Source organism: Ciona intestinalis, chromosome 7 (assembly GCF_000224145.3).
Source record: "Ciona intestinalis chromosome 7, KH, whole genome shotgun sequence".
Taxonomy (NCBI): Eukaryota; Metazoa; Chordata; class Ascidiacea; order Phlebobranchia; family Cionidae; genus Ciona; species Ciona intestinalis.
The window spans coordinates 5,939,870-5,954,190 of NC_020172.2; the positions used below are offsets into that span (position 1 = coordinate 5,939,870).

The following is a 14,321-nucleotide window of genomic DNA, read 5'->3' on the forward strand; positions in this document are numbered from 1 at the left end:
TAAAATAAAAGAAATAAGTGTAGTTTAACTGAAGTTGTGTTTATGTTGGTATTCAAATGTCAACAATGTTTTGTTTTGTTACAGAAAATGTTTTAAGTTGAGTAAAGCTAATTGATACTGCTAAAACTGAGCTAAAATACGACATATTCGGAAAAAGACAAGATTGCAATCAGGCAACCTATTTTTTATGGACATTGGTGCATATGCAAAATGTGAGGGGATCTGGGTTCAAGTCCCACCGTTGGCACATCATAAGAAACATTTCTACACCATGTAAGTTGTGTGTGTGACAAAACACTTCCTTTTTATGACATCATACATATCTTTGTGTTTATATGATGTTTGTTTATGTAATAATGTAGCATTTTTATAAAGAAAATGCATATTTTAGCTTGTAACATATTTGAAGGATTTTGGGTTGCCAAAAAACAATCACCAACAAAGTTGGGATCGCAAATCCACAAGGAGTATGAAACAGAACACAAGTTACAATCAACCACACAAGTATAGCCAGGGAATACAAGTTACATTACCTGTATATATTCAAATGTTGGTCTTTGCATATCATCTCGGTGCCAGCATTGTAGCATAAGTTCATATAAGGAGTCAGGGCATGGGGGTTGTGGGGGTTGGATGGGGGGTTTGGGCATCCTGTAGCCGGTCTCCACTCTTTCTAACACTTCTCTGTTCATCATACCTGGTGGGTGGGGGGTTAGAATGTATTGGGGTAAAAAAACGTCAATAAGAGTGTCCTTAAATTTAAAAGGATTTAATTTGAAAGGTTAAATGCTACGGCACCTAAGATTTAGGCCAGAGTTGGCCTATTACCCCAGCCTAGGACAAGCCTAATCCATGACATCACAAACTATAGATGACATCACAGACCATATATGACATCACAAGCCATATATGACATCACAAACCACATATGACATCACAAGCCATATATGCACCACAAACCTGGATAAGGGATCCTTCCTTTAGTAACAATCTCAGTGAGCAGGATCCCAAAACTCCAGATATCTGATTTGATTGTGAACCTTCCGTGGGTTGCTGCTTCAGGGGCCGTCCATTTAATGGGGAATTTGGAACCTGGGGGGGTGGGGTTAAGTTAAGGGGGGTGTGTAGGCTAGGAAATATGAGGGAACACTTAAATGGTCATATTGTAATGTTAGAGTGACCTGACAATAGGTGTTTATGTCACAATCCATTTTAACATTGCCCAACAGATATTACCTGCTGTTCAGCCTACTTTTACAAAATTTCGGTTTTACGACAATTTCTAAGTGTGAAACCTATGTACACAGATAGTAAGGAAATTTAAATTTCTTTTTCTATTATGTGGCCACAATAGGGATTATAACACGATTGTTACAAAACAGCTGACAGCTGCAACAGAGCATTATGACATCATACTACTTCCTTGTTACACAACAAGGAAATAGGCAGAGTTTCGTTTTCACAACGATTAATCAAACACAAATAGGCAGACAAAATGTCAGATCACTTATGAAAAACTGGCAAATGATCTCTTTCAGTCTTATATATCCAGCAAAGTTTTTCAATAGAATGACAACATAATTAGACCAAGCCATCACCTTGTTGTGCATTATATTCATCATCCTCAATCAACCTAGCCAACCCAAAGTCGGCAACTTTACAAACTTGATTCTTCCCCACCAATATATTAGCAGCTCGCACATCACGATGGATGTAGTTGTTGCGTTCAATAAATGCCATGCCTGCTGCAATCTGTTATAGATTTAAATGAATGAATATTTTGGCTGTATGATCATGGTAACCGATGGTTCATTTTTGAACTTTTTAGTTCTGTAAAATAGATTGGAAAATAAATGAATAAATGTTTATTTTTTTTTCATTTCGTCACGGTAACTAAAATCTGAGTTATATAAACAAAAGACGGAAAGTATCGTTAAAACGTCAGTCGTTAAAACGCACTTATAAATAAAGCAGTAGTACAGAACTTAATAAGTAGAAACAGCAGATGTTTCACCAAGTCTACTCAGTCTTTTACAAGCACTGATGATGCAAACAATTAATGTTAGTTACCTGGGCAGCCATATCAATCTGATCTACCAGGTTTGAATGCCTTCCTGCTCCATCTTTAAGATAATCAAGCAAACTTCCATGGCACATGAACTCAGTTACGATGTATATCGGTTCGCAAGATACCTGGGTGAAAGGTTATTGGTTGGTTAATGAAATTATATTTGTGTGATTTTTGTTTTTCTCTGTTTGGCTTTCAATTTGGACAACCCATTAGTGTCGACTGGGTTGGAGAAACTACTGTTAATTGTCTTGCCCAAAGACACATATTACGAGCATTGAACTCGGTATATCTTTCACATAGTTGCACACTAGGACATATACGCATATAATATTTACCACAGCGTATAGATTGACAAGTTTCTCATGTCTCAACATCTTCATAATCTTTGCTTCTTCCAAGAAAGCTTCAGGGGACATGGTGCCGGGTTTCAGTGTCTTGATAGCAACCTCAGTAGTGCTGTTCCATAAACCTGTGAATGTACGTGTTGGTCAGGCTGTGTCTTGTTATGTATATTTAAAGTTGGTGACATGGCTCAGTGGTTAGGCACTTGCATGGAAACCAAATGATACCGATTCGATGCTCGATATACAGTAAGGTGGGGAGAAACGGTACACCTTTAGCACATAATATCTAAATATCCTGATCGTGTTTTATACAATTAACAACGGTCTATGAAAGCCGTAAGGATATAGTTTTATAATTCTTTGAATGTTCTTTGTTTACTACTGAATGGGACGAAAAAATAGAGTTAAAAGGTGTCTCATCCCCCCCACCCTACTGTACAATGAACATGTATGTAACCTTTGGAAGCCATTTAAAAGACATTGCTTTGACCCCGTGGTTACTGATTGGTTAAAGCACCCTGGGTGTTGGGGTAATGGGCCAACTCTGGTCTAAATCCCAGGTCCCATGGCGTGCCTTACTGTAGGACCTCACCCATATAGAATAGAATGTGCATATACAATGTTGGGGTAATGGGCCAACTCAGGCCTAAATCCCAGGTCCCATGACATGCCTCACTGTAGGACCTACCCATATGAATAGAAGCCCCCAACCCCCACATACAACCCTCATTATACCCCACTCCCACAAACTCCCTATAGAATACAACCCCCCCACCCACCTTTCCATACTTCCCCGAACATCCCAGCTCCAAGTTTCTTCTGTAGTGTAAGTTGTTCGCGATCGATCTCCCAAACGTCGGGTGCGATGCCCGAGGTCTCCGGTTTCTCATTCTTGGGGCACGGGTTGGTGAGACGACAACATAAACCGTCCGCCGAGTCTGTTTGTAAAATATTATAAACTTGGCCGGTGGGTGCCCAACAAAGCAATAATACAGCTTGAAACGTTTTCAATACAACATAACAGAGCTTATTTATATGACACTAATTGCCTTTTATGATTTATCGTTTAAAAATAATAACATTTGTGTCATATATATAACATTTACGATTTTATAAATTGGAGATTAATATATCAGAGGAATTTATGTATTAAACTCTGCCTGGTAGCAAGACCAATGGAAGTTTGTGTTGTCATACATACATATTATGACATCATACATACTTTGATAATGACTGATGAGGCCAACCAAGTCCTGGAACTGAGCTCGAGTTGTGATGTAATAACCACCATTGTCTAATTGTCTGATGCGATAATGCTTCACTGTTGAACCTTTCCCTTGGTCTTGGTCGGTTATGGAGAGGGAGTAGGTGCCTATGGTGTTGATAAGTTGTATATAGTATGTCATAATAGTATGTACCTATGGTGTAAATAGTGTAAATAAATTTTATATTACAGTGTAGGGTAAAGTAAAACCATGTATGTCCTAAGTGTAGGTATAATGGCGTTGTGTATAGTATATTGAGGTGGGGTAAAATGAATACCATTAGCACATAATATCCCATATTTAACAACGTTCTTTTAGAGTTGTGAGAATACGGTTATATACAATTGTTAAATATTGTTTGTTTACAACCAAATGGGACGATAAAAGAGAGAATGAAAACCTGGTCAGTTCAAACATTAGTCCAAATACTTTACGAATGACCTCGGTATCGCACTTAACCAATATTAGATACAAATATTCGTGATAGTTTGTTAGGCATCCCACGCACCCACTCGCAACTATATTGTGTAGTGGCCACCTACTGGCAACTGAGAGGTTACTGTTGTGATATTAAACTATGACATCATCATGACATCACTATATCATTACAGCTGAAAAACTGTGCATTTTTTAAAGTAATAAAGTGATATGCCCAGTGAGTAAAAAAACTCTTACATCATGATGACATCATCATGAGATCACACTGACATCATGATGACATCACTATGACATCATAATCTTACCAGGAGCTGTCTCGCTCTCTCTTATCATAAAGGTTCCTCTTGGAGTTCGATGTTGGATTAGTTTTCGTTCACATTCCTTGCGGCTGATCTTGCCGAAGAACCATCTGTGTGTTTGGGGTGTTGTTTAGCATAAAGTTCATGTTAAACATAAATCTGTGTGTTTATACAGATGATTGCTGCGACACATACACAGGCAAGGGGCATAACATGGGGTGTTGGTATGTTATGCATGAATGTACAAAGTCACATGCGTATGGGGTGTTGTTACACATCTCAGATATGCAAAGCCTCACATGTTATCAGATTCAAGGGTTATCAGATTTGAATATGCATACACACAAGAAATATCCTTAGGTTCATCTACATTGCACATTGGGTTAGAATATAATCTTTTTTAAATTTTTGGACATTACTTTATAAAATTGCATAATAAGCTGCTGCAGTAGAATATGTTTGGGAGATTACTCTATATATTACAAGTTAATGCACAATACTTATTACACCCCAACAACATGCGCAAACTCTTGTATCGACAACACCATTATTACACTAGAATACTTTTCACAACCCAGCCCCCCAGAAGGCCCCACATAGTTACTCGGCACATAGTAATTAGTAATATACAAGCAACAGCATGTACAGACATTTGAACCACAAAACTCATTACATTACTTACTCTTCACAGTCCAGCCCCCCAGCAGGAGCCACATAGTTACTTGGCACATAACCTTCTTGTCCGCTCGCTGCTGATCGTGCTTGCCACCAATCTCCTTCACTGTTGGTTAAGAAATATTTAATTAATTATATTTTATGAACCAGATTATGAGGCATAATAATTTGTTTAAAACTTGATCAGAATATTTAGATATTATGTGCCAAAGGTGTTCCGTCTTTCCCCACCCTACTATATCTTTTATATCCCATTACTCCTAAGTTCAGGGTTATTGTCCTGGCTGAATATGACATGAATAAATTACGAACTTGTTCAAAATGAAAAGTGTTTCCCCTTTTCGGAAGGAAAGATCTTCGTGTGTCCTTGCATCGTAGTCGTACATAGCAACGTATTTCAACGACCCTGGGGCTGTGGGGGGGTATGGGTTAGATGGGTATAGTAAGCATGTGTTGGTATATAAATTTAAATCAGCTTTTTGGGTTTGTATATTGTACGAATGTTTTAAAGTCATATTTAGGTCTAATAATAACGTAGCATAATTTAAATTCTTCGAAAACGTTAGCGAAGATCATGTTATTTAAAGAACAAAGTGAAGGGAATCAACAGCAAAACAACAGTCTTTGAAACACCATATGGATAGTGTGGGAAAGAGGGTCAGTTAAAAATCTGACCAAAGTAAAAAAATAAACACAAACACTTACGAGGTTGCATGGAGATTGGGGACGTTGGGTTGTTATGTATAGTTGTTTGGAAAGCTGGTGCCATTGCCTGGTTTTGCACGCCTTGTGCGTAAGGCATAGATGACATATGCATGTTTGGGGCCTGGGCGGGGGCATTTTGTTGGGTGTCGTCGGTGCCCTTGCAGAAGAGGCAACCGAAACAACGACGGAACATATTGTGATGTCACAATACTATTTATTATTATATCCTAGCTGTGATGTAATAAAGGGATTGTTAGAATGAAGTGGTAGCTGAAATGTTGCGACTCGCAGTAGCACAAAATGGCTGTCTAATGTTTATATATACAATATACCCGTACACATATTTATAATTAAGTTTATGTATAACATACACCAACTGTTAGCACCATCATTTTAACAACTGTTAGCACCATCATTTTAACACATGGGGCAATGGGCCAACTCTGGCCTGCCATGCTGTATGGCTTTACCATAGAATCAGGTCTCTATTAGTAAGTGTCTAGACTATATATAAACTGCCTCAAAGTTTTAATGATGAATATAATTTACACCAAAAACTGTTGGCATCATCAGTGCTTGTAAAAGACTGAGTAGACTTGGTGAAACATCTGCTATAGTATAATGAGTCTATACTCGATAATTGTAACCTTGATATTCATAATTAAGATTTTTGTATAACATACACCAAAAACTGTTGGCATCATCAGTGCTTGTAAAAGACTGAGTAGACTTGGTGAAACATCTGTTATAGTATAATGAGTCTATACTTGATAATTGTAACCTTAATATTCAAAATTAAAATTCTTGCAACATCCCCAAACACACCAAGTAGAAACATCTGCTACAGTATAATGAGCCTGAACAATCACATAGCAACTTAAGGCTTGGCTTTCTACTGTCAGCTCCAATGAAGCAAAACATGTCTGGTACTCAAGTTATATTTAGAACGCTAAACACTATGCTTATAAACTTCTTTGTGGGGATTCCCTTAATGACAAGTGTCTGAAAAATGGTGGTTTGAATGTGGTTGTCACGATAATAGGCACCAAACCTGGGTTGGCAGGGTAGGCAGGCCAACCGTGGATTTTTGCACCACATTAAACAGTAAACATTACAACCAATTAGTTAGATTTGTTTCACAGGATTTTGTGCCTAACCATCCCTGCCTCCCCTGTGTTTATGTAGGATTGACACCTATGTTTACAATAACCTTGAATTGGTTGCACCACTTTTCACAGGTGTTTATATAAGTTAAGTTGTATTTGACCGACACTTCAGTATTTTCGACAACTAGTTTTACAAAGTGTCAACAAAACAATAACCTTTAATTGGTTGCAAACTTTTCACAGGTGTTTATATAAGTTCATTTGTATTAAATTTACTCTTTTACAAAGTGCTAACAAAACAATAACCTTATATCAATAACACCTCTTAGCATTTCATTTCCTTAAACTTTAAAACTACTTTCTCTATTACAGCTTTCACTCACGAGCTCCCATTGGCCGATCTGAGCCATTTCCTTGTTTTGATGAATGTTAACTCATTCAAGCTGGTTTGAATCAACTACATTCAACGCAAAGTAGGTACTGATGTATAACTCGAATTTTGGAGTTTTAACTTTTTCATTAAGTTTATATTCATAATTATTTTAAAACATAAAAGTTTTAAAAGTATTTTTAACTGAATTTTTGTTAATTTATAGTACTGTAGGTTAAAATGTATACCATTAACACATATTCTACCATATATATTCTATATTTGTAAAATAATTCTGTTCTTTATAATATAGTAGGGTGGGGGAAGATGGGACACCTTTTATACTTTTCTTGTCCCATTTGGTAGTAAACAAAGAACATTTTAAGAATTGTGAAACCGTATCCTCACAACTCCCATGAACCGTTGTTAATTGTTTAAAACACGATCAGGATATTTGAATATTATGTGCTAAAGTTATGCCATCTTTCTCTACCCTACTAAATAACAAGAAAATGTTGTTGTAACAACAGACCTGAACGGTGGTGGTTATAAATTCATACTTAAACAAATTTAACAAAAACCAACAAAAAATAATCGTAGAAAAATAATAATAACTTTTATTAATCTCTTCGATTACGGTCGCGAAGATTTAGAAATATTTAAAACAAAAAGACAGGATATAGCGACAAAACCACAGTTGTTAAAACACGTTACGGTTAAAAAAAAAGTTACATTTAACAGAAAAATAAGCGTGGTCGCTACACCTATCATGTAGTTTAACTTTCGCCTAAAATAATCACAAACTATGATGTCACAATGAGCAGTGTGAATGACATTAAACGTTTTGTTGGAAAAATGTTCGTGCCGACGCTGGTTGCCGTGCGTCACACAGGATGTTATGACATCACAATGGCCAATAAACCACCTACAACGAGTTTTGGATTCAGTTTATTGTTCCGTCATAATTATAATTAACGTATCATAACATACGTTTTATTTATCGCTTCAAATACGATAGCGAAGATCAAATTAATTAAAATAACAAAGAGAAGGAAATTAGCAGCGAAACAACAGTCGTTAAAGCAAGCTATGGGTAAAAACTACTTGAGTAAAAGTCTCAAATAAAAGTTTGGCTGTTAAACCCAACATACAGAATAACTTTAGATACAATCTTGGTATTGTGACATCATAAGTAATTATCCGGTGCTTTGTTTAGATAATAAACAAACAATACACAAGGCATTACCTAACAATAACATTGTCTTACGATTATTATTACACAATAATGAGATTTCTACTTGTTATGTCTCTGACTTGAAAATCTTTGCCATAATTACATTGTATTGTCCTTAAGGTGCAACGGTCACATCTTTTATCCAAAAAAACAATTTCTTACTTTTTTATCAATAAGCGTGTTTTAACAACTGTTGTTTTACCGTTACTACCTGTCTTTTCGCTTTTTATCAACTCTCTTGTTCTTCGTTATCGTGACCGAAGAGACGAAATAAATTTCACTCATTCATAATTACTGTTCACAGATATTAAATAATATACGTTTGCGAAACTTGTAAAATAGTAAATATATTTTACCCATTGATTAGTTGAGCTTGTGTTGCATGTATGTCTGTCTACATTTTGCTTCAATAGATTTTCTAATTATGTTTTATGAAACTTTTTATAATTTACAATAATTTATGAAACAGAACCCATGTGCACTGTAGTAGGGTGGGGCAAGATGGGCCACCTTGATCAATAATATCCAAATACCCTGAATCCCTGATGGTGTTTTAAACAATTAACAACGGTTTATGGGAGTTGTGAGGATACAGTTTTATAATTCTTTGAATGTTCTTTGTTTACTACCAAATGGAATGAGAAAATAGAATAAAAGGGTGTCCCATCTTCCCCCACCCTACTGTATATTAAAGATAACGTTACATTCTCTGATTTGAATTATTTTAAATAAATAGAGAAAATGAAACTAACAACATTGTCAATACCAAACTGACCCCACAGTCAATACATGCTTGTCAGTTTATTTAACTCAAACAAAACCAGATGTTATTGTGGGGACATATTGCTTATTATATGCAAACAATGCTAGGTGTGATGTAACAATCACATATTTCATATTCAATGAGGTTCCCTATGTTTGACAACTATGAGTGTAACTGTATTTTAACAATGTCACCCCAGATTTTACCCTGCTGTTAGGTGTCTATACAAACAAGCAGAGCCAAAGTATATTGCATTCACCACATTAATCAATGAGGTTCCCTATATGTTTGACAACTATGAGTGTAACTGTACTTTAACAATGTCACCCCAGATTTTACCCTGCTGTTAGGTGTCTATACAAACAAGCAGAGCCAAAGTATATTGCATTCACCGCATTAATCAATGAGGTTTCCTATGTTTGACAACTATGAGTGTAACTGTATTTTAACAATGTCACCCCAGATTTTACCCTGCTGTTAGGTGTCTATACAAACAAGCAGAGCCAAAGTATATTGCATTCACCACATTAATCAATGAGGTTCCCTATATGTTTGACAACTATGAGTGTAACTGTACTTTAACAATGTCACCCCAGATTTTACCCTGCTGTTAGGTGTCTATACAAACAAGCAGAGCCAAAGTATATTGCATTCACCACATTAATCAATGAGGTTCCCTATGTTTGACAACTATGAGTGTAACTGTATTTTAACAATGTCACCCCAGATTTTACACTGCTGTTAGGTGTCTATACCGAGCGATTGTTACAAAACAGCTGACACCTGCAAACGAGCATTATGACATCATACTACTTCCTTGTTACACAACAAGGAAATAAAGTTTTGTTTTAGGTCAGCAACTAAAACCAACGATTAAGTTTAAATTTTAACAAAAACAAACAAAGTAATTAAGAGACAAATATGATGTAACAATTAATATCCTTTGTTTAAACAATGCGTTTGTTTTGCATTTTAGAATTTACGAAATAACATAAAGGTTTTTTAAAAGAGACGAAATATTGTAAAACTTCAAATTAGAAACAATAAATCTTCCTTGTCAATTTACCTGTCAACCAGCGTTGCAAATATTTTCACAACTCCTAAATAAGCAGCAAGTGATACTAATTACATAGCTGACAAAATTCAGGTCTAACTAATACTACCATAAGAGATATATTTCACCTAAATGACATCATCAGTCTCTGCAAAAAAGTGATAAAATAAAACGTAATTCCATAACATAGTTAATTCCTATGACATACGCCCACTATGTGTGTTGCTTTGATGTGGCTAGGCATAAAATTTGAGCAGGAAGTAGGTATGCGTGTGTGTGTGCGTGTATGCGTATGCGTGTGTGTGTGTTTGTGTGTGTGTGTGCGTCATACAAAACCAATTGAGTCATACACCTCTTTCTTTTGCAGCAGTGAGTATTGTTTTAATTATTACATAACAATCGCAATAATTCTGATACCGATTGTCATCTTATGATGTAATAATGTTGGTGTTGTAGATGTGCATTGTTATCTTGTGAGACAGAATTACGCTGACTCGTATATTTATAAAGTCACGACTCATGCTGACTTTTTGACCTTTTAAAGACACTGGGTCAACCTGTTTCATGGGAGTACTTAAAGGCTAAGTATTCATACACCTCATGCTCGCTGTCCAGTTATAACATGGGTGTCTTCTTATACACCAGACACACATGGTGTATTCATACACCTCATGCTCACTGTCCAGTTATAACATGGGTGTCTTCTTATACACCAGACACACATGGTGTACTCATACACCTCATGCTCACTGTCGAGTTATAACATGGGTGTCTTCTTACACACCAAACACACATGATGTATTTATACACCTCATGCTCACTGTCGAGTTATAACATGGGCAACTTCTTATACACCAGACACACATGGTGTATTCATACACCTCATGCTCACTGTCGAGTTATAACATGGGTGTCTTCTTACACACCAAACACACATGATGTATTTATACACCTCATGCTCACTGTCGAGTTATAACATGGGCAACTTCTTATACACTAGACACACATGGTGTATTCATACACCTCATGCTCACTGTCGAGTTATAACATGGGTGTCTTCTTATACACCAGCCACACATGGTGTATTCATACACCTCATGCTCACTGTCGAGTTATAACATGGGCAACTTCTTATACACTAGACACACATGGTGTATTCATACACCTCATGCTCACTGTCGAGTTACAACATAGGTGTCTTCTTATACACCAAATGCTAAGCTCTACATTCAAACTATTGTATTCCTTCCAGGTTACTGGCAATAATAAAATGAAAGTCTTTCGTTGAGTTGCAGTTCCTTATTCAAAATGAAACTAGTTCCCTTTAGCTTAATGATTGACCTCACCAAACAAACAGTTTGTTTGTTTTATGCACTGATGTAAGATGCCCAGTTAAAACTATCTGTTTAAGTGCTATCACAGCTTGATTTATACAAAAAATTGTAAATGAAAAAATGCTGATTTGTTGATCAAATACAACTTAACTTATGTAAAGACAAAATTATTGCTTTGTAAACACTTTGTAAAACTACCTTTTAAATACTTAACTTTCATAAACACCTGTGAAAATGGTGCAACCAATTTAAGGTTATTGTTTTGTTGGCACTTTGTAAAATTACCCGTAAGATATCAATTACTGCCTAAGCCCTAAGGTGATATACCACTCTATAAATACCAGGTTCACAACTCACTGAGAAACTAGTACTTGTGTAATAAACCTCTTTGTTCAAATGTCATTGTTCAAACAATGCCCTCATTAGAGTAACAATGAAAACAATAGATTAAGTTACTTGCTTGTAGTTGCAATGTTAATGTATTTACTCTTGGGGTATGATGTATATATTGTATGTATGTTAACTATGTATAAGTTATACCATGTTAATTAAATATTGTAGTTGATTTATATTTTGTTGGTTATGACTCAAGGTTATTTACATGCGTATATGTGGTAATGTATTCATATACTTCATAATAACTGTTAAGTTATAGCATGAGTGTCTTCTTATACACCAGACACACATGGTGTATTCATACACCTCATGCTCACTGTCAAGTTATAACATGGGTGTCTTCTTATACACCAGACACACATGGTGTATTCATACACCTCATGCTCACAGTTTGGTTATGCCTAAGTTTTCTGAAATGTCTTTTATCCCTATTTATTTAATCTCTATTTCTGTTAAATCTCTATGCTTGGCATTGAGTTGTTCCAGCTTAACCACACGACAACTTGAAGCTGGCATGGGTTTCATCAAACAATGGGGAATACCACAGCTATATATACATGTATGTTGTAATGGTTGAAGCACGCGTTTTAGGCCAGGGGATATTGGGTTCAAGGCTCGATGCTGCTACCATTGTGGGCATATGTGTCCTTGGGCAAGACACTTATAGGCAATTGCTCCAACCCAGTGGTCACTAATGGGTTGTCCAAATTGTCAGCCATACATAATGCTTGCTACCATTGTGAGAGTTTCTGTCCTTGAACAAGACAGATAAAAAATACCAGGTCTCGAAAAATGAGGTAAAAAATTACTTATGGAAAGTTGAGACAGCTTTAGCTTCAAGTTCCCATTAGTTTTAAGATCCATTACGAACTTTAACACAGGACATCCACAAAAAACATATCATAGAATCTTAAACTACTTTATTTATGCAAAAATAAAACACAGTCTGTCAAAGAAACGTAACTAAAACTCTGGGAAGTAAAAATACTGAGTTTCATTGAAATTTAAACTTTTTGTGTGTCAAGCAGCAAACATAGACACAACATTAATGCTAACATTTAACATTCCGCCACTAGATAGCAGTAGCACTTATAGGCACCAAACCTGGGGTGGCAGGGTGGACAGACATACCTCTTATTTTTTACACTGCATTAATCAGCAAACATTACAACAATAAGTTAGATTTGTTTCACAGGATTGTGTGTCTAACTATCCCTGCCTCCCCTGTGTTTTATTGTTTGGTGTCTGTGTTAGCTACATTTACATTTTACCGTAATTTTCAAATATTTTGTTAAAATTTCCAGTTTATTGTGACATCATGAATGTCACAATGATGATTGTTGTCAATTATGACATCATAATAACTTCATTGTCACTCGGGTAGAAATTGATCTTCGGGATTTTCCGCCTGTTGTAACAATGGGTATTATGACATCATAATCACATGTTTTGTAACAAAGAAATTGTTTTGTTATGACAACGTATGTAACTTATTTATCCTCGCATGACGGGGCAACGACAGTCGTTATAACACAGGTGTTCTGTTTCATACACCTCGTGCCCGCTTACAAGTTACCACGTATGTAACTTGTTTATCCTCGCATGGCGGGGCATGACAGTCGTTATAACACAGGTGTTCTGTTTCATACACCTCGTGCCCGCTTACCAGTTACCACGTATGTAACTTGTTTATCCTCGCATGGTGGGGCAAGGACAGTCGTTATAACACGGGTGTTCTGTTTCATACACCTTGTGCCCGCTTACAAGTTACCACGTATGTAACTTATTTATCCTCACATGGCATGGCAACGACAGTTGTTATAACACGGGTGTTCTGTTTCATACACCTCGTGCCTGCTTACCAGTTACCACGTATGTAACTTGTTTATCCTCGCATGGCGGGGCAAGGACAGTCGTTATAACACGGGTGTTCTGTTTCATACACCTCGTGCCTGCTTACCAGTTACCACGTATGTAACTTGTTTATCCTCGCATGGCGGGGCATGACAGTCGTTATAACACAGGTGTTCTGTTTCATACACCTCGTGCCCGCTTACCAGTTACCACGTATGTAACTTGTTTATCCTCGCATGGTGGGGCAAGGACAGTCGTTATAACACGGGTGTTCTGTTTCATACACCTTGTGCCCGCTTACAAGTTACCACGTATGTAACTTATTTATCCTCACATGGCATGGCAACGACAGTTGTTATAACACGGGTGTTCTGTTTCATACACCTCGTGCCTGCTTACCAGTTACCACGTAT

General features: G+C 36.6%; 2 protein-coding genes and 1 long non-coding RNA gene across 3 annotated transcripts in view; 1 reads left to right on the top strand and 2 right to left on the bottom strand.

Moving 5' to 3' along the window:
- Positions 1–6,057, bottom strand: part of LOC100177921 (tyrosine-protein kinase Fgr-like) — a 7,920-nt gene extending 1,863 nt beyond the window's left edge. Inside the window, exons 1-11 of the mRNA XM_002126504.5 lie at positions 5,798–6,057; positions 5,405–5,504; positions 5,100–5,198; positions 4,424–4,527; positions 3,638–3,787; positions 3,195–3,353; positions 2,407–2,540; positions 2,071–2,193; positions 1,599–1,752; positions 961–1,092; positions 534–697 (exon numbers count right to left, since the gene is read on the bottom strand). Coding sequence (XP_002126540.1) covers positions 534–697; positions 961–1,092; positions 1,599–1,752; positions 2,071–2,193; positions 2,407–2,540; positions 3,195–3,353; positions 3,638–3,787; positions 4,424–4,527; positions 5,100–5,198; positions 5,405–5,504; positions 5,798–5,990 — 1,512 coding nt within the window. The 5' untranslated portion in view covers positions 5,991–6,057. The remainder of the gene's footprint in view (positions 1–533; positions 698–960; positions 1,093–1,598; positions 1,753–2,070; positions 2,194–2,406; positions 2,541–3,194; positions 3,354–3,637; positions 3,788–4,423; positions 4,528–5,099; positions 5,199–5,404; positions 5,505–5,797) is intronic.
- LOC113474341 lies at positions 9–9,002 on the top strand. Its single transcript, XR_003396004.1, has 3 exons — positions 9–273; positions 7,276–7,376; positions 8,812–9,002. It is a non-coding gene; the product is annotated as an uncharacterized LOC113474341 (long non-coding RNA).
- A 3,955-nt stretch (positions 9,003–12,957) lies between these two features.
- LOC100175588 (intraflagellar transport protein 52 homolog) overlaps positions 12,958–14,321 on the bottom strand; it is a 6,790-nt gene continuing 5,426 nt past the window's right edge. The window contains exon 13 of the mRNA XM_002126562.4: positions 12,958–13,462. Coding sequence (XP_002126598.1) covers positions 13,427–13,462 — 36 coding nt within the window. The 3' untranslated portion in view covers positions 12,958–13,426. The remainder of the gene's footprint in view (positions 13,463–14,321) is intronic.